Source organism: Rhinatrema bivittatum, chromosome 4 (assembly GCF_901001135.1).
Source record: "Rhinatrema bivittatum chromosome 4, aRhiBiv1.1, whole genome shotgun sequence".
In the NCBI taxonomy this organism is placed as follows: Eukaryota; Metazoa; Chordata; class Amphibia; order Gymnophiona; family Rhinatrematidae; genus Rhinatrema; species Rhinatrema bivittatum.
This window is the reverse complement of record NC_042618.1, coordinates 383,394,204-383,414,170: the sequence shown is the minus strand read 5'-3', so window position 1 is coordinate 383,414,170 and position 19,967 is coordinate 383,394,204. Positions and strand designations below refer to the sequence as shown.

Below are 19,967 nucleotides of genomic sequence, written 5' to 3'. Positions count from 1 at the left end.
ACACATAAAAAATTTAAAACAAATACAACACAAAAAACAAAATAAAATACATACCTGACCAACTCTATTTACACAGCCGAATAAGCAGGAATTTAGCCAGTTAAGAATGTGCAAATGATATATACACATTTTATACTTTGAATTTTGAAGGGAAATGCAAATAGATTTTACTCCTGTTCAGATACATTTACTTACCCCCGTAAGTCGGCTTTTACGCGCACAAGTCAGGGGTTTTCTAACATGAGCATAGCAATGAAACTACCAGTTTTACCGATTAGTCTACTAGTTTGCCCAATCTACCTATAGCTCATGAAGACCCTACTGGTTCTTCAGCCTGAAGTCCCTTCCTATCATCCAGACCCCTCATCCAGTCATTTTTTCACTTTTAAAATGTGTACGATCACTTACACTAGATATTAAGCAAGAGTAAATGTACACAAGTAAGAGACTTAGACGCATCACTTTGGCAGGATGTAAAACCGCAACAAACATGTGTAAATGCTGGCCCCTTCCCTACCCCTTTTTTGTATGCATAAACTTACTCATGGCCCCTGATTTACGCGTGCATGCTACAGGTTTCAAAATAACACCCGCAGATGTGCTATTTTATGCGCACACTATGCTATTTTTATGCCTGCATCTTTTGAAAGCTCAGCTCTGGAGTTTGTCGGACTTTGTCCAAATTTAGATCTACAAACCCTTTCAAATATGTGTTTCTTAATGTTTAGTCTTCCCAAGGGTTTACATGCTGGGATTGTAATTATTAAAAATGTCTTAATTTATTAGCACAGTATGAAATGTGTTGTTAATGCTTCAGAACTTTGTTTCAAATTGTGGGATATATTCACAGAAGGTCCATTACATAGGCATGAAACTGTATTAAGCAACAGCATCTCCCTGTATTGTCTTCACCATTTGAAATTACTCATTTTTGGATTCCAGATTGCTCTTACACAATTTCCTTTATAAGCCCACTGTGTCCCAAATGAGTTATATTGGTTATAACTGATCTTTTCCAATGGAATGATCTTTTAATGCACACCTAAGTTGTTTTCTAGAAATGTCTTTGTATAGATTTCTACCTGCTGGTTAAATATTTTTTCCTGCTTCTAAAATGGTTTCAGATACACAGCTTTTGGATTTATATTTCTCTGAATTTCACAATACCACTCCAAACAGCAAACCTCAGCCTTTATATTTACTGCATCAATATTACCTACTTGCAGTAATATTATATACTGCTGAAATCAGGGCAGCCTTTGCTGTAGTGGGGAAGGAGAACCATAAAGATATTTGTTCTCAAGTCCATTTAAAAAACACATGTGCTTATAGTCTTGGTCTTCTTCCTCCTCTCCATTTTAACCACCCACAGGCTACCAGCTAAAAGTGGTGCTCAACTACTGATTATCAGAGTATGACAGAGGAGATGGGAGACTATAGGCCCATGGTTTTGTTTTTTTTTGTTCAGTTAAAATACATTTTAACCACATTTTAATATTGATTACCTGATATAAAATGATCCCCAAGGTTCTCCCACAATGCAATAAGAACTGTCTTATAAAACTGAACTTTGCTGTGAACAGGAGGCAATGCTGCTTTAAAGACAATGCAGAATGAGAAGGGCTATACATTTAACTGAAGTTTAATAACTAGAGTCAAAATAAGATCATGAATAAAAAAATAAAACCTATTTATCCTCTATTATTTATGGAGTACTGTACACCTGCTTATAATATGGTATCATTTACCAAGACCACCCTATGGACTTCATGTGGTATACTACAAACTGCTGTGGTACCAGAGACGAATAAAACCCATTGCTCCATTACCCACATATTATTTTATCCATCTAAGATGGAGCAGAGTGATTAGTTTTATACCTTGAAGAAACTGTATTTGTTTGGTCGATTCGTCAACCTGCAGCCTGTTTGCTTTTCTCTCATCTTCTAGGAGCGCTATAAGAAAAAGGTAAAAAAATAAATTAATCAGGAAACTGAGCTTTCCTGACAAATACATTTAAGTATTGTTAGTTTCCCTGTTTCATGCAAATGTAATTTAATATTAAAAAAATATATGCCCAAGAAATGTAAAGAACCAGAATATTTAATGCTGTAGCACGAGCCATTTTGTTATATATTAGTATAAAAAACCAAGGAGATTAGTTAGTGCAGTGGTGCCTGCTACCATACTCTGCAAAAAGCAGGATAAGCATTGCTAAATGAAGGAAAAGGAAACACCAGGATAAGCTTTTCTAAAGCAAACCTGCTGCAAAAAGAAATATGTTTTAGCTGAATTAATTGGAATCACAAACAATGGCATGAATGATCTCACTCTTCCTCACCAGCCCCCAACCTTCAACTCAATGTTACCTGAAATGCACCCGCTCTCTCATCTAAGGCACCAGTTCTCAAATCTTGTCTTCAGGTACCCACAAACAGGTCTGGTTTTCTGACCAAAGGGCATGCAAACATTACATAAATATTCACTGGACAGCCTGAAAGTCAGGCCTATGAAGGATACTCAAGGACTCAATCTGAGTAACAAGTGGCGTAGTACAGGGGTTTTCAACCCAGTCTTAAGGACATACCTACCAACCAGGTCTTCAGGATATCCATAATGAATATGCATGAGATACATGTACTGCTGCCATTGCATGCAAATTTATCTCATACATATTCATTGTGGATATTCTGAAAACCAGGCTGGCTAGACAGAACACTAGCCTAGAACACGAGGAAGAGACATGGAAGATCATTTCTTCTGGTTTTCAGCTCTTCTACTTTAGAAAAAATGGTTCTGGTTGTTCCAGTTCCTTAATTTAGTAAGGCATGCCTGCTTGTGGAAGATATATTGCCACAAGTAAAAAATGGAGCAGTTTAAAAATAAATTATATTACCTTAAAATGTTTGCCATTAATAATCTAGTTCAACTATTCCTCTGCTATGAGAATTAACAGCACTATATACCTGCCAGGCAATGGTGGTTCAGCTGTTTTGTGTTGACCCAAGCCTACTAAAAGGCATTTCTTGTAAACATTTCTACTCAAGTTGTGCACATTAAACTTTTGGAACTGAAGCATTTTTGAGAACTCTATTGAGTTTGGTTAAAAAGAAATCTATATCATGACCAGAATTTAATGGCATACAAGTCAGTAATATAAACTGAATGGACAGAAGGATTACTTCATGTTGATTTGCCCATTGGTAAACTACTTTGTTGACTACAGATTTAAACTATATGCAGTCATTTAAGTTCCTATTGATTCATGGTGGGTTTCCTGAAATATCAAATGAATCGAAGTCTCACCTTGGAGTTCAAAGCATTTTTGTTTACTTGTTCTGGCTAGATCTTGGGCTTCGATAAGCTCTTTGTGCAGCAGCTGAATTTCTAGCTTTGTTTCATTAGTGCCTGATTGTGCATGCTGCAAATCATCTGATGAAAAAAGAAACTGGTTTGTTGATGGGTTAAACTGGCAGACACCACCTAGTTAACAGAAGCACCTCTCTTTCCTCCAAACATGCAAGAGGTTGCTAGTGCTCAGACAATTACATCAAAGGATTAAATGATAGTACTAGACATGCATAATGCCATACACATTTGCACAATTAACTTTTTAAAATATTTGTTAAAAAAAAGAAAACCATATTTGAAACTATAGACAAGCAATCTCTGGTTACCAAACATACAGCTTTAACTCTGGAATCCTAACCAATTACTGAATTATTCTTTCATAATGACATAGATTATTGCATAGCTGCTATCAGTTTGGGGATAGGGTTTTAGCAATACAGTTGATGCAGTACTATTTTAAAATTAAACTATGATTTTATAATCACAAAGGAATTAGCTAAATATTTATGGGAAAAAACCCAAAGTTTCCATCAACTCTTTGAAAGAGTCTGGGAGTAGCAAAATGGAAAGGAATTTACTGTTTCACCAAGTTAAAATGAATACAAAAGAATATTTATAGGACTGCACATCTGGAGAATATCATCAAAGCTAATTTGGGATTTGTATAACCTAAAGCCTTAACATGGCTGAGGAAAAGAAAATACTATCATTTATCTATGGCAGTAAACTTTAAATATTCCTTAGTAGAGAAGACATACAAAGAAAAGGCCCTTTTTTCATAAATGTTTAACATAAAATAAAGCTGTGACCTTGAAAACTTACTCACTATTAAATGTTATCTTGATCCTATAAAAAGGATCAAAGTGTCCATATAGATTCAAATGTTCTTAAGGAGAAATACATCAATTTGAACTCTGTACTACAAATTAAAAAAATTAAATATTCTCATATTCTTTGGGACACTCACTTAAGGATATAATGACTTTAAACCTGGCCTAACAATTCTCTTTCATTCACGCTTTAGTAAATTTCGATTCACCCATTATTTGGGATTTGATATATAAGATGATATATTTTTATATTTCATTTTCTTTGTTGAGGCACTGTTTATCATTTCTGAGCAGTAGGATTACTTATAGTATTAATGTACTGTTATACAGAAAAAAATTTCAAACTCTACAATATTCATTAGGGAACGTTGCAGGGATCGGCACTCATAAGTACTGTTCAATATATACTTTTCCCCCTTGGGACCCTTTTGCAGTCCTTGAATGTAAAATATTTTATGTATGCCACTGACATCCCTTGGGTAAATCCATGTTGACTGTGTTCCATTAAACCATGTCTTTCTATATGCTCTATTATTTTGATCTTTAGAATAGTTACCACTATTTTTTCCAGCACTTGTCTATAGTTTCCTGGATCACCCCTGGAGCCCTTTTTAAATATTGGGGTTACAATGCCCTCCAGTCTTCAGGTATAATAGATGATTTTAATAATAGGTTACACATTTTAACTAATAGATCAGAAATTTCATGTTTGTGTTCCTTCAGTACCCTAGGATGCATACCATCCGGTCCAGGTGATTTGCTACTCTTTAGTTTGTTAATATGGCCTACTACATCTTCCAAGTTCTCAGTGATTTGGTTCAGTTCATCTGACTCATCACCCTTGAAAACCATCTCCGGAACTGGTATCTCCCAAACATCCTCATTAGTAAACACGGAAGCAAAGAATTCATTTAGTCTTTCTGCAATGGCCTTATCTTCCCTAAGAGCCCCTTTAATCCCTTGGTCATCTAACGGTCCAACCGGTTCCCTCACAGGTTTCTTGCTTTGGATATTTTTTTTTTAAGTTTTTATTATGAGTTTTTGCCTCTATGGCCAACTTCATTTCAAATTCTCTCTTCGCCTATCTTATCAATGTTTTACACTTAACTTGACAATGCTTATGCTTTTTCCTATTTTCTTCATATGGATCCTTCTTCCAATTTTTGAATGATTTTTTTTTTTTTTTTTTTTTTTTACACACAGGTTAGGACTCTCCAGCTTGGCAAAGAGACAATAGAGGGACTCGATAGAAATTTATAAAATCACATATGGGATGAAAAGGATAAATGAAGGACAATTATTTATCCTTCCAAATACTAAAACAAGGGTACATTCCAAGAAACTAACCACCCAAAAATTTAAAACAATTCATGGAAAATACTTTTTCACTCCGTGTACAATCAAGATATGGATTCTGCTGCCACAGGACATGGCCAAGGAGATTAGCATATGGGGCTTTAAAGAGTTTTGGACAAGTTGCTGGAGGAAAAGCCCATAAAACTTTAGTAGCCAGGTAGACTAGAGAAAGCCATTGCTATTCTATCCCTGGGAACCAACAAGAAAAAGATCTACCGTTTGAGATCTGCTAGATACTTGTGACTCAGACTAGCTGCTATTTGAGATAGGATACTGGGTTCAATGGATCTTGGGCTGGACACAGCCTGGCATTTCTTATGTTATGTACATCCCATAAAAATGTGACATCTGAGATGTCTATTTGCACAAAGATTACAAGTTATATTAGGTATATATTTGTATATTAAAATATAAACAATCTTCTCCATTGATATATTTTCAATCTAACGGGCCGAAACAGTAAGGAGCGGTAGGAAGAGCTGTGTTAGTGCCGGGCGCACCCGCGTTTGCTGCATGCACAGTTCTGCTCACCTACCACTCGATACTGTATTTAAATAGCTTGCAAATGCAAGCCGCGTCCAAGAAGCGCCTGTGAAGCGTTAGGCCCGCGCAACCCATTGTACTGTATAGGCGCTTAATACAGCACCTTTACAGTATCCTGGGTGCGCTGGTACCTGTCATTTCAAATGTCATTTGAAATGACAGGCACCAGGAAGTGGATCCCAACTTTAACCCATGAAAACCTAAAATCCCCTTCTCTCGAAGCGACTCGACATGTACCAACTTACCTTTTGTTGCTTTTTCAGCCTTCTCTGCCGTCCTCCGGAGGGGGCAGCCGGCGGCGAAAGCGGCTTCCATTGGTCCCCCGCGCAGGTCCCGGTTCTCCTGGCTCTCGATGATGTTCCAGCAGGTACTCCGCGGCGCGGTTCAGGCTCTCGGCTCCAATGGCTAGAGCCAGCGAAGCGCCTGACATAACGGTGTGAGCGAAGCGAAGCATGCTTTCATTGGCTTGAGCGCCCGTCAATTTGGGCGCTCAAGCCAATGAAAGCACGCTTTGCTCGCGCCGTTGCAAATTAGGGCCCGCGGTAAAAGGAGGCGCTAGGGACACTAGCACGTCCTTAGCGCCTCCTTTTTGACAGGAGCAGCAGCTGTCAGCGGGTTTGACAGCCGATGCTCCATTTTGCTGGCGTCTGTTCTCAAACTCACTGACAGCCACAGGTTCGTAAAACGGACACCGGCATAATTGAGTGTCCGTCTTCCAACCTGCGGGCCGATTTTTTTTTTTTTTAATTTTTACTTTTTTCTTACTGCTTTTCTGTGCAGTTCCCCGGCACCGGCAGAAATTAACATATACCTACTACCTCTATGCCAACGTCTCTCAAATCTCAACGTCAATTACTTCCTGTACGCAGATGACATACAGCTGATCATTCCAGTAACAAACACCATAGAGAATGCTCTGATACTCGCAACCAATCTCATTAATGAAATTAAAAATCTTCTAAATCAAATGAAATTATGCCTTTAATACAGACAAAACTGAATGTATGCTAATTGAGAAAAATAACTCAGGAGACCAACAGAATCATTCCATAATCAGACAACAACCACATCAAACTAAAAGAAATTGTGAAAGATCTTTGAATTTGGATAGACCCAGAACTCAACCTGAAAAAACACATTGCAATGAAAATAAAAGAAGGCTTCCACAAGCTATCAATTCTCAAACACCTCAAACCTTTACTAAATCAACCCGATTTCAGAACAATTCTGCAATCCCTGATATTTTCAAGCACTGACTATTGCAACTCGCTCATGATAGGACTTCCCAAAACAACCTTATGTCCCCTACAAATACTACAAAATGCCACCGCCAGAATCCTCACCGGTCATAAAAAAAAAGACCACATCTCCCCTGTCTTAAAAGAACTACACTGGCTACCTGTAGAAAAAAGAATTTGATTGAATAGTATTTTGAATTCTTCACAACGCAATTCACAACAATGACTATGACTGCATTAACACACTAATACAAAAATTCCACACCCAACATAACACCAGATCCTCAAACAAAGCATGCCTTGAAATACCACCAGTAACAACTGCCAAACTTACCACAGTAAGAAAGAGAGCTTTCTCAATAGCTGGACCACATCTCTGGAACTTCCTACCTAATAATCTAAGACTACAAAGCAACACAAAAATATTCAAAAAGCTACTCAAAACATGGCTTTTCAAACAAAACTACAAGGATTGGATTGGATAAACCTAACAAGATATCGATACTCCTGTATATCAATACACCCGTAAAGTCAATAATCCCCACTACTCAACCAACCACCTAATCTCTCTCACTACACCTCAACCATACCTCTTTAACATCTCATAACGTACTACCAGACTTATCACTCAACCCTCAATGATACTCAATGTTAATGATCATAATATATTACTATTTATATATCATTATTTTTACTTATATTTACTCATCAATCAACCTAAATGGTTATGCAATGCAACCCACTGTTACTCAATGTCACTCAATGCTTCTAATGTCACTCAATATTACTCAATGTTTTTCAATTGTTACCCGGTGTTAATTAGTTCCCTGATGTTTTCATGTAAGTCGTTGTTACAATTGTAAACCGGAGGGAAGGATGACTCCAAACTTCAGTATATAAAAACATTCAAATAAATATATAAAAACATTCAAATAAAAACTCAGAATCTACGGCTTTAATAGCCTCTAACATGCTCTCAGATATATGGGACTTCCTGCATCATGGTGTTTGCACAGAGCTCCTTCCAGTTCAATATTTATCTATTAAAAAGAAAGATCCAACTCCTAAGGGATGTGGGTAGATTTTGTAAGGACTAAGTATTCTGCTGTCCTTGGTAAACATGTTACAGATAAGCAACTCTGCTTTCTCCAACGGCAAATAGGATATGTTGTTCTCATACATGGGAATCCTTTGCTACAGGTTTCCTTCAAATGGAACGGGAAATTACAACATGCCAACAAGCAAATATTGTACTTTTATTGGCAACAATCAATTTTGTGAATTTTTATTTTTATTTTTTTTTAAGAAGATAACATGGAAAGAATGGACCCTCAGGGGGATGAAGTTGGATTTAGACCTTAAACAGAACTTGCAGGACAGACTGACCAAACTTTCATGTTGGAAGTCCCTTGCCAAACAGTAATGATATGTAAACGTGTGAACATAACTCCATATGGCAGCTTTGCTAATCTCTTTAAAGGAGGTTGATCTAAGGTGGGCCAACAATACTGCCATGGCATTAATACTATGAGCCTTGGCAAGTCCTTCCAGAGTCAGGCTTGCCTGGGCATAACAGAAAGAGATACAATCTACTATCCAATTAGACAGTATACATTGGGCTACGGAATTCCAGTTCTATTAGGATCAAAAAACAGTTTCAGTCTACCCCAGATAGAAAACTAAGGTCTTTTTAATCCAGACTGTATTGATTTGTTCACCTTTGCCGACATATGGCCTGGAAAAAATAGTGGGAGTATGACTGATTGGCCAAGACAGAAATTTCTCACTATCTTAGGTAGGAACTTAGGGTAGTTTTACACACATATCCTATTATAAAAACAACTCTGCATAGGGCAGACAAGTCACTAGGGCCTAAAGCTGACTGTTTCTCATGCCAAAATAACTGCCACAAAAAATATGACCTCCCAAGTCAGGAGTCTAATGGCTCAAAGGGAGATTTCATCAGTTAGGACAATATTTTGTTCAGTGCCCATGACATAGCAGAAGGCTTGATGGGAAGTTTCAAAAAAAGCAAGCCCCGAATGAATTTGATAACTAAATGCTGTACAGAAATGGGTTTACATTCTACATTGTGATGGAAAGTGCTAATTGCATTGAGGTGACCCTAATAGAGTTAGTCTTCAGACCAGACTCCGAAAAATATAGAAGGTGTTCAAGCAGTTTGTGTGTGAAACAGGAGAAAGGATCTAAGGCTTTTTCTTTACATCACATTTGAATTAGGATAACTTTTCTGACCAACCGATCTCTGACAGCCTTTAGAATGTTTCAGATTGCCTAAGCTGCACTGAATTTATATAACTTTTTCCAGAGCAGACCATAGGACCCAAGTGTAAAGCCCCGCTACATGAGTACCCAGATGAGGTTGGACATGTCCATTGTTTAGATCAGCCACCAGAACAGTGAGCCCCTTTCACTTGCTCTCTTGCAGATCTAGAGTGGCTTGGAGATCGTAGGGTTGACTGAGCATGTCTTATATTGAGATGTACCAAGAAAGTGAGGTGAAGCATTGCTACTATTAGGCCCAACATTCTCAACATGTCCCATGCTGATATATGCTGACTCATATCTTCTACTATATACATCAAATTGCTGATTTTTTTTCCTGTGGAAGGAAGGCATTTCCTAGAGTCATGACTAACAGATCTTCCATGCATTCCAACTGAGAAGGACTTGGGTAGAATTTTGGTCAATATATAACAAATTCCATTAACTCCAATACCTGGATGGTTTTGCTCCAATTCCATAATACCTCCTTGACATGTGCTCTTGATCAACCAACTGTCCAGATAGGGAAACGCATGCACAATCAATCTGCAAAGTTGTATAGCCACTACACCTAACATTCTGTGAATATGCATGGTGCTATTACTAGGTAAAAGGGCAGTATGCAACAATGAATGTGATGTTTCCCTATTATGAATATGAGATATTTCCTAAGTCCTGCAAATTTTCCTATATAGGTATAAGCATCCTTTAAATAAGAGGAACATAGTCAATCTCCTTGAAGAAAGGGACTTAAGATGCCTAGGAAAAGCATCTAGAACCTTTCCTTCAATAGGTATTTGGTTCAAGACTCAGATGATCAAATGCATTAAGTCCTCTTGTCCTTTTTGGGATTGATAATAAAATCCGCACCCTCTTTCCCTTGGTAGAATTGTCTCAAATGCTTTGGCCTCTAAAAGGGAGAAGAGTTTTTTTGAGTTGCAGTTCTTGATGCTGAGAGAGAGAGAGCGAGAGAGAGAGACTATGAACTTCTTTGTGGTCAATCTGACAGTGTTTCCAAAAGGTTTAAATTTGTATCCATTCCGAATTATACTTAGAACCTAGCTGTCTGAGGTTACTCTGGTCCAACTTTTTACATAAAACATTAGCTTTCCCCCTCATAGAAGGTTCCCCAAAACTGATACAATAACTCTGGCTATGTTTTTCTGGATCTAATCAAATTCCTGTCCCAGGTTTTGACTGTGGAGATGTTTGTGACTTAGGAATCCCTCTGCTGTCTGGAACAAGATCAAGGATGCTGTTATTGACAGGAACCAGAAAGCAGAGGAATTGCCTCTTTGGAAGATATTACTGCTTCAAGTCCTCAGTCCTCTGTCTATAAACCACTGTGTTGATGTGGAAGGTGGGTTAGAAGTAGATGCAGATAGGGTCTGAAGCATGATGCAGTGGTCTTAATTTTATCTGCTTCCTTGACCATATCATCCCCAAAAAGATTTTTTCCCTTACAAAAGTATTTCAGCAAGTCTGTTTTGCACAACTAAATGGAGCTCTAAGGCTCATAGCCATGAGCGTCTGCAATTTCCAATTTTAATGGCAGTCTTGAAAATATCATAGGTTGACCTGACCAAATGTTTTCCACACTCCTGATGCTCATCTATTAGCACATTTCTCTTGAGGGAGAGAACATGATAGGGCCTTTACCTTCTGCAGGTCTTGCATATACTGGCCCAGGAAGAGCTGGTAGGACACTATGTGATAAGAAAGCAAAGCAAAGCATTCTGGCACACCTCTCTCAAGGATACAGGAGTCATGCAGTGGAGGTACCAAGGAAGGATTCCCTGATCTCTTGGCTTTTATGAGACTAGATTCTACAACAATAGATGGATAAGACAGTTTTTCAAATCTCAGAGCCTTTTGAACATGATACATAGTATCCACAGTCCTATTAACAGGAGGTATATAGAGAGGGCTATCCCACATTCTCATCTATGTGGTAGTGGCTGTCCATGGTGTCTATTTAATGACACCATGGACAGGCACTATCACAATATCCTTGAGTGGAGGTTGGGCGTGATTAATGGAGTATGCTCAACATTTGTGTTCTGGGCTCAGCCTCCTTTTACAACTGAAAAGGAATGGGACCCACAAGTTGCTTAACATATTTGGCAAAGGAGAGGTCCTCTGATAAGAGATTTTCTCCTTTCTTGTGGAAGAGAAGGATCTGAGGGGAGACCTGTTGACTCCACCAGCCAGAATAGTCCTCAGATCATTCAGAACAAGAGTAGAGAGTTCAAGTTTCTAGCAGCCAAGGCCTCAATGAAGGTACCTCTAGACAGTTGGGACCTAGTCTCTGATGCCATTCTCTTGGTGGGAATTTCCTTCCCTAATGTGCTGAAGATAGAATTCAATGTAATGGGAGCTAGTTCCAATGCCCCTCTGGATCTCTGCATTGATGCAATAGCAACACGCGCCAATGTCGTCTCCAAGATCAGGAGAAGCTCAGTCTGCATCACCATTGATGATGCAAATGCATATTCAGCTGAACTGCACCACCACTTCCTGGAGCTTTCTCTCCAACTCCGCCTCAAAAATCACCAATGCCAAAACTGCATGGGATGCAGAAGGAGTGGCAATATTTTACTGGGATACCTGAAGTGTATTGGTGGCTGCATTTCTGGCCCCTGAAGACTGTTTTGACACCCAGACTACCTCAAGGGTAAGTGGCCTTCTCTGTGGTGATGCTTGAGAGGACATATGGCCAGAGCTAGTATATTCCTGATACTGACAATTACAGGAAATGCTAGATGCATTGATGTCAAATCCCCCAGTGCTGGTACCGATAAAGCAGAATCCTTTTATTAGGTGAGGGGAGCTACAGGATGCTCTGTCTCCCTGGCCCTTACTAGTGCTCAACTTCCTCGGAGAGGAAAGTGTAGGAAACAGCCCATACTTATTTCTCTACTATTTAGAAAAATGTTAACTCAAATTGGTACCAACAAGACAATTTTTGTTTAAATAAATGCTATCAGATACATAAAATATTACATAATATATCTTATGGGAGTAATCTCAGAAGCAAAGACAAAAGAATAAAATCATGCAGTTCAAAAAATAAATAATCCACTACACAGTTGGATCAATCTTGAAGTCTCAAGTACTTCTGATGTTTCACTATGAAACATTTTACAGTATGTATTCTAACACTAACCAGTTCAGCTTAAAGTAAGGAAAAGGAGAGTAGATTGATATGTGGGTAATTAAATTTCTCCCGAAACTACCACACACATGCACACACAATGTGCAACGATTCTACAGATGTCAAAATTACATCATTATAAGAGCCTTGTAATATCTTTTAAGTCTCTGAGGCTACATACCAATAGGATGAGTATATTCCACACATCTTTCCTAAGGCTAGGCAAGTAATAACACTGGCCAATCAACAGGGATGTCATGGAACGTTCATAATAATAAATTAAATAACAAAAAAAGCTGACATTTTAAACTGTAATGATTATCTGACAATCTTCCTTAAACAACCAAATGTCACATGTGGTGGCAAGGCGTGAGAAACTATAGCACTCATGTAATAAAAAAGCGAGTGTTTTAGGGTACTGTACTGGAGTTCACTGCTTTATGCATATGACTTTACAAAGGCTACACATTTTCATATCTGTGTTGGAGTTCCCTCTACTGGACACAAAGATTGAAATTTAATAAAACTTTTTCCTGCTGAAGTGAACTCTTTGTAGGCTGTGATACCTTTTAAAGAACCAATGAGAAAGATGTTGTAGCACATGAATTTGAGACAACATAAGCCCCTTCATCAAATGAAAGAAAAATAAAAATCCATCTGAATCTATGCACCAAACTTTCACTGTATGTATATTTATTTTTGGCCCAGTAGTTTCCTCCTGTTCCTCTGGGCTTCCAGCTCAATCCAAACCAGCCTTTACTGGGGAAACTTTGCCATGAGCCTTCACTGAAAACTACCTGGGGTTTATTTTCTTAGCTCTCTCCCTCTTCCTGTCCAGCCTAGCTACAGCAGTGAGAATTCTTAGCCAGGGTACCCAAGCCGTAGTTCCACTTGGAATGTGGTTATGCGTGAACACAGCGTTTAGCCATTAGGTTATCACCAGTGTGTGTGGCTAGAAAGGCCCTTCACAGAGGCAGTGAATACTGACTCTGCATCATCCCCTGTCGGGTCCTGCCAAAGAGAAGCAGACAGGTTTAGGATTTGAATCCATATTTCCTGTAAAATGATAGCACTCTTGTCAGTGTAGCCTACTGATCAGAACATAAAATACTAGTGAAGAATACATCCTTAGTTTGATTCCTTAAGTTATTTAACTAGTGCTTATATGTTAAGCTACTCAATCCAGGGACCACAGGCAGATTTAAATCTTGTACAACTGAATTAATGATGTTGAAATGCTTTTATAACTTAGTAACTGTAATGTCTACTCTAGACTTTGCAAGATAAGCAAACCTGTGCATTGAATATACCCTTGTAATTTACAGATACAGGCTCCATGGAAAAGATGATACTGAAGGAGCCCTATTATGTGGGTTGTGATGATATGAGTTGGCTGCACATGCCCAGTTAGGTATACCCAAAGCTTGTAGAAGCTTCTGTGCTGGGCTCCATTGAATGATATCACCCACATGTGAAGACCACTTCCTGCTTTTCCATGGAGAAATTTAAAAAAATTCACAGAGAATCATGTGACCTTTAGGCTCCATGGAAAAAATAAGACTGAAGGGGCTACATGCAAAGTCCGTTACGCAGGATGACACACATGCTCAGTAGGGTATACCAAAATTTTCTAGAAGCTTTGGAGTAATCTTCACTGGCTGGGCTCCATCAGATGACATCATTCACATTTGAGGACTATACACCCTGCTTATCTTCCGAAAAATCATAGAAGAAGCAGGTTATTATAACATGTTTCTATCATCTGCTTAGTAAACATGAAGATAATTGTAAAAAAAATCAAATTTAAAAAATGTTTTCATTTTATATTGTCAAGTTAGGCAACCAGTAAAAGACAAATCTAGATAGCAAATGAAACTGAAGGCTTAATTTTTTTTTTTTTGTTGAAATGAAAATCTGATTTTAATCCTATAGTTGATCTTTCAGGCTGCGACAAGCCCAACACTGGTTCATTCCAAGACAGCATCAAAACAACTTATCAGATGTTGATAAAGACATTACCTCATCATACAAATGAAATTTGGCAAGCATAAGAATGCACAGGAAGACTGACCATATATTTTAAGTACTGTTAGACAAATGAGTTACCGTATTTTTCGCTCCATAAGACGCACTTTTTTTCCCCCAAAAGTGGGGGGGAAATGTATGTGCGTCTTATGGAGCGAATATAAAAAAAACAAAACCAAACAAAAATCTAACAAACCCCCCCCCCCCGACTCCCCCAAGACCTGCCGACTTAATTTCCTACAACCCCCCACCCTCCTGACCCCCCCCAAGACCTGCTGACTTAATTTCCTACAACCCCCCACCCTCCTGACCCCCCCCCAGACCTGCTGACTTAATTTCCTACAACCCCCCACCCTCCTGACCCCCCCCCAGACCTGCCAAACATCCTGGTGGTCCAGCGGAGGTCCAGGAGCGGTCCGGGAACGATCTCCTGGGCGTGGGCTGTCGGCTGCCAGTAAACAAAATGGCGCCGACGGCCCTTTGCCCTCACTATGTCACTGGGACCGACCGCTGCTATTGGTCGGTCTCAGTGACATAGTGAGGGCAAAGGGCCGTCGGCGCCATTTTGATTACTGGCAGCCGACGGCCCACGCCCAGGAGATCGTTCCCGGACCGCTCCTGGACCATCAGGGATGTTTGGCAGGTCTTGGGGGGGGTCAGGAGGGTGGGGGGTTGTAGGAAATTAAGTCGGCAGGTCTTGGGGGGGTCAGGAGGTGGGGGGTTGTAGGAAATTAAGTCGGCAGGTCTTGGGGGGTCAGGAGGGTGGGGGGTTGTAGGAAATTAAGTCGGCAGGTCTTGGGGGGGGTCAGGAGGGTGGGGGTTGTTAATTTAAAGGGTTGGGATGGGGGTTTTTTTTTGGGGGGGAGGGGTTCCCAGAGAAAGAAATGTTTTCTGATCTGGGGAGTGGACCGAAATGGCCCTCCCCAGACCCGAAAACAAAATGGGGAGAAAAAAAAAGCTATGCACTCCCCTAATTTGCTCCATAAGACGCCCAGACGCAGAGCCGGTTTAGCACAATTTTTTTTTTTTTATTTTCCCCATCTGAATCCTAGGTGCGTCTTATGGTCAGGTGTGTCTTATGGAGCGAAAAATACGGTAATTTGAAAATGACTGATTAAAAACATGCCTAGGAAACTGAAGCGTTAGCAATTAATTAACCATTCTTCTCTGTGCTAAGAATTACAGAAACTTCTTGAGAATCAGTTTCTAAATTCTGGTAAATAAGTTAGAACATAATATTGCAAATTTTTGAAAAGAGGATCCTTCTATTATCGAAAGCTCAGATCATCAGTAAAATTCAATAACAATTACTTAGCATATGAGACTGCGCTTTATGGTAACTGAAGTAATGCATGTATTAAAAAATGTTCGAGGATTAAAAGTCTAAACTAGCCAAATGTGGATATACCTAACAATATCCACAATATTAAATACTACTTCACAACACCTCAATATGAACAATTATCTCTTTGAAGGGACCATTTTAATTATGAGTGTGGACTCTAGTATTATGTTTTTCATCAACATCTTTATGTTATAAGCAAAGGTCCTGCTGTACTTCCCTTCACTTTGGGGGTACACTCTATACACAGAATTTCCAGGTTGAGCTGGTCTATGTGAAATGTAAATCTTCAATGCAAACAGCATGTAAAACATGGCACCAGGTTAGGTCATCTGGATGTACAGAGTGCATCCCAAAGTGAATGAAAGTATGGGGTTTTTTTTTTTACAATTTTTAATTGCATATAAAAAGAAAAGGATTTGTGAGACTTATAACAGAAATGTGGATGAAAAATTAAATGCTAGTCGGCCCTTCAAAGAGACAACTGTTCATACTGAGGTGCTGTTATATAATACTTAATATTGCTCGGATAATGTTTTTATATTGTGTATTAGTAAAAAATTAAGTTCTATCATTATGTCTGTTATCCTCCTATATCCAGAAGTTATTATGATAACAAGATTTTCTAAGCTATATCATTTAACGGGGGAACTCCAAGCTCAAAATTCAAGACAGTCAGATTGTTCAGGAAGGTGAAAGTGCTCCCAAAACAGATGATTACATTTTAGACTCTGGAGCAGAGGTGGCCAGATTTTCAGGATCTCCACAATGAATATGCACGAGATAGATTTACAAACAATGGAGTGTGCATGCAAACCTCTCATATGCATATTCATTGTGGAGATCCTGAAAACCTGGCCTGTTTGTGGCTTTTTAGGACTGGAGTTAGCCACCCCTGCTCTAGAAGACCATAAGCTAGTTTTCCTTGAAACTGGCTCTTACCTGCTCTGGGAAAGCCCTATGATGCCAGAAAGCCCACCCCACTGTGAGAAATGGGGGTAAGAGAGTTGTGACATCATTGATTGTTCTGCAGTAGCAGCAGAGTCTTCTTCAAACTAAACTAATGCATGGGCTGGATCTAGAACATTCTCCTGGCTGGATAGTATGACGTTTTCCTTTGTAAGCATAAAGCAACAAAACCCAAAAAGAAAACTACACAGAATTTTTTCAAATACTGAGCTTTTTTTAGTTGTTACTTTAAATATCTTGTCTATAAGAAGTGCCATGCTGGGTCCATGAAGCCCAGTATTCTGTCTCAGAGTGGCCAGTCTGGGTCACAATTATCTGCCAGATCCCCAATAGTTGATCTATTTCTTGTTTCTCACTACCAGGGATAAGCCATGGCTTTCCCCAAGTCTACCTGGCTAATTACTATTTATGAAATTTTCCTACAAAAACTTGTCCAATCCTCTTTTGAGCCCCATTATGATACCATGTCCATCCAGCAACAGATTCCATAGCTTGACTGTGGGCTGAGTGAAAAAAAAATATGTCCCTCGATTTGTTTTAAATCTACCGGTTGCCAGTTTCATTTAGTGTCCCCTAGTTCTAGTGGTGTTTGAAATGGTAAATAACCATTCATTATTTATCTGTTCTACCCAATTCATGATTTTATAAAGCTAAAATCACATCCTCTCTCAGTTGTCTCTTTCCTATATAGCCCCTCTCCATAAGGGAGCTTTTCCATCCCCTTTATCATTTTTACCACCCTTTTCTGTACCTTTTCTATGTCTGTTTTGTCTTTTGAAATGGGGCAACTAGAACTGCACATAGTACTCAAGGTATGGTCTCATCGTAGCTCTATACATGGGAATATGATATTCTCAATTTTGCTCTTTATTCCTTTCCAAATAATTCCTAACATTTCATTTGTCTTTTTGACCACTGCCGCCGCACACTGAGCCAAAGATTTCAAGGTACTGTCCCCACAAGGACGCTGTGATTCTTTTCCTGGATGGTGACTTCTAACATGGAATCCAGCCTCATGTACCTGTAGCTTGGGATTATTTTTCCCTATGTGCATTACTTTGCAGTTGTCCACATTAAATTGTACCGGCCATTTAGATGCCCAGTCTTCTAGTCTCACAAGGTCCTTATTCTGGTTACCTCACTCATTCTTTTCTCCAGATCATTTCTGAATATGCTAAACAGCACAGGTCCCAATACAGACTCCTGGGGGCACGTTTATTTACACCATTAAAAAAAAATTTTTTTTTGAATAAATTGGTAAGGCAATACTTCTCTTTGCAAAAACCTTGACGACACTCACCCATTAAACCCTATATATTTCGGTTGTTAGTAATTTTGTTTTAAGAATAGCTTTGACCATTTTGCTTGGCACTAACATGAGGCTCACCGGTCTGTAGTTTCCCAGATTGCCCCTGGAGCCCTTTTTAAAAATTGGCATCACATTGGTCTACCTCCAGTCTTCCGGTACCTTGACTGTTTAAAATGATAGGTTGAAAAGCCCAAGAAACAGGTCTGTAATTTAATTGTAGAGTTCCTTCAGAACTCTGGGGTGAATACAATCTGGTCCTGGTGATTTGTTATTCTTTAGTCTATCAGTCTGAGTTATTTCATCCTCAAGTTTCACAGTAATTCCAACTAGTGGCTCAGAGTAATCACCATTAAAAAAAATGTTTCAAGTGTGGGTATGACCCGCACCATCCTCCTCAGTAAAGACAAAGGAAAAAAATTCATTTCGTTTTTCTGCTATTTCCTTGCTCTCCCTGACAAACCCTATTGCCCTTCGGTCATTTAGAGGCCTGACTCCCTTACAGACATTTTCCTTTGAATGCACTTTAAAAGGTTTCTATTACTTATTTTTACCTTTATAGCGAGCTTCTTCTCAAATTCTCTTACGGCCCGATTTTAAATGGCCGGTGTGTGTAAAAAATGGGGGTCACGCGCGCAGCTGGGTCTTGCGCACGCTGCGCGCATTTTAGAAGGCCTCAATCGTGTATGTTTAAAAATCTACCCGTTAGATGTGAAAAAGTAATTATGCAGGCTAACTTGCCAGTGCTTATGCTCTTTCCTATTTTCCTCATTTCAGTCTGCTTTCTATTGTTTGAATGATGACCTTTTGGCTTTAATTGCCTCCTTTAGCAGTTGTTTGGTTTTCCTTTGACCTTTTTTATGCATGGAATACATTATTTGCGCCTCAAGGATGGTAATTAAACAGTGTCACAGTTCTCTGGTATGTGCTATGATATCTGACATCAAGTAGTCCGTGTTTGAAAAGCTTAGGTTTATGAGGCAATGAAACTATAATAATTTTTGACAAGAATGATTTGTGCTTTGCATGGTAAAGCACTGAAGTCATTGAAGCATAGCAGCAGAGAAGATCTGGAACCCAGGCCTGATGACCTGGTGGTTAGCACAGCAAGCTACAGAGCAATAGATCAAATACTAACACCGTTGCCAAGCTTGCTGTTTCTCAAACTAAGCAGTGTCAGAAATATCTCTCTTGGCTCTTTCCCTGAATCATAACTATAATGATCTAATCAAGTGGTGTGGGGGAGTATGAGACGAGGTGCCTTTGGGGTGACGGAGAACACAGGTAGAATGTGTAATAAAATGATCTCTAGAACCATATACTTAAAATTTAAGAAGCCATGCTTTGTAAAGCATGAATAGCCAGCATATAAAATCTTATTCAAATATTGAGAAGACATTTTACAAAACAGTAATGTCAAGTAAAATCAATGGCTAATGATTGAGATGCAAAACAGTTTAGAGGTGAAAATAATGTATTCTATCCAGTACTCTAGTATTTGCTTTCCTTTAATCCTCTACTGCCAGTATTATGTCATTAAAAACAAAATCAAACTTATTTCTGTAAA

At 39.0% G+C, this 19,967-nt stretch overlaps 1 protein-coding gene across 20 annotated transcripts in view; it reads right to left on the bottom strand.

The window, feature by feature from the left end:
• The window catches only part of SLMAP (sarcolemma associated protein), a 362,537-nt gene that overhangs the window by 45,617 nt on the left and 296,953 nt on the right, over positions 1 to 19,967 (bottom strand). For 18 of the 20 annotated variants that reach the window (XM_029600936.1, XM_029600935.1, XM_029600940.1 and 15 more), the window contains 2 exons: positions 3,307 to 3,432; positions 1,881 to 1,955 (listed from right to left, as the gene is read on the bottom strand). In XM_029600936.1, coding sequence (XP_029456796.1) covers positions 1,881 to 1,955; positions 3,307 to 3,432 — 201 coding nt within the window. The remainder of the gene's footprint in view (positions 1 to 1,880; positions 1,956 to 3,306; positions 3,433 to 19,967) is intronic. The other 2 variants (XM_029600939.1, XM_029600952.1) reach the window with 1 other exon arrangement.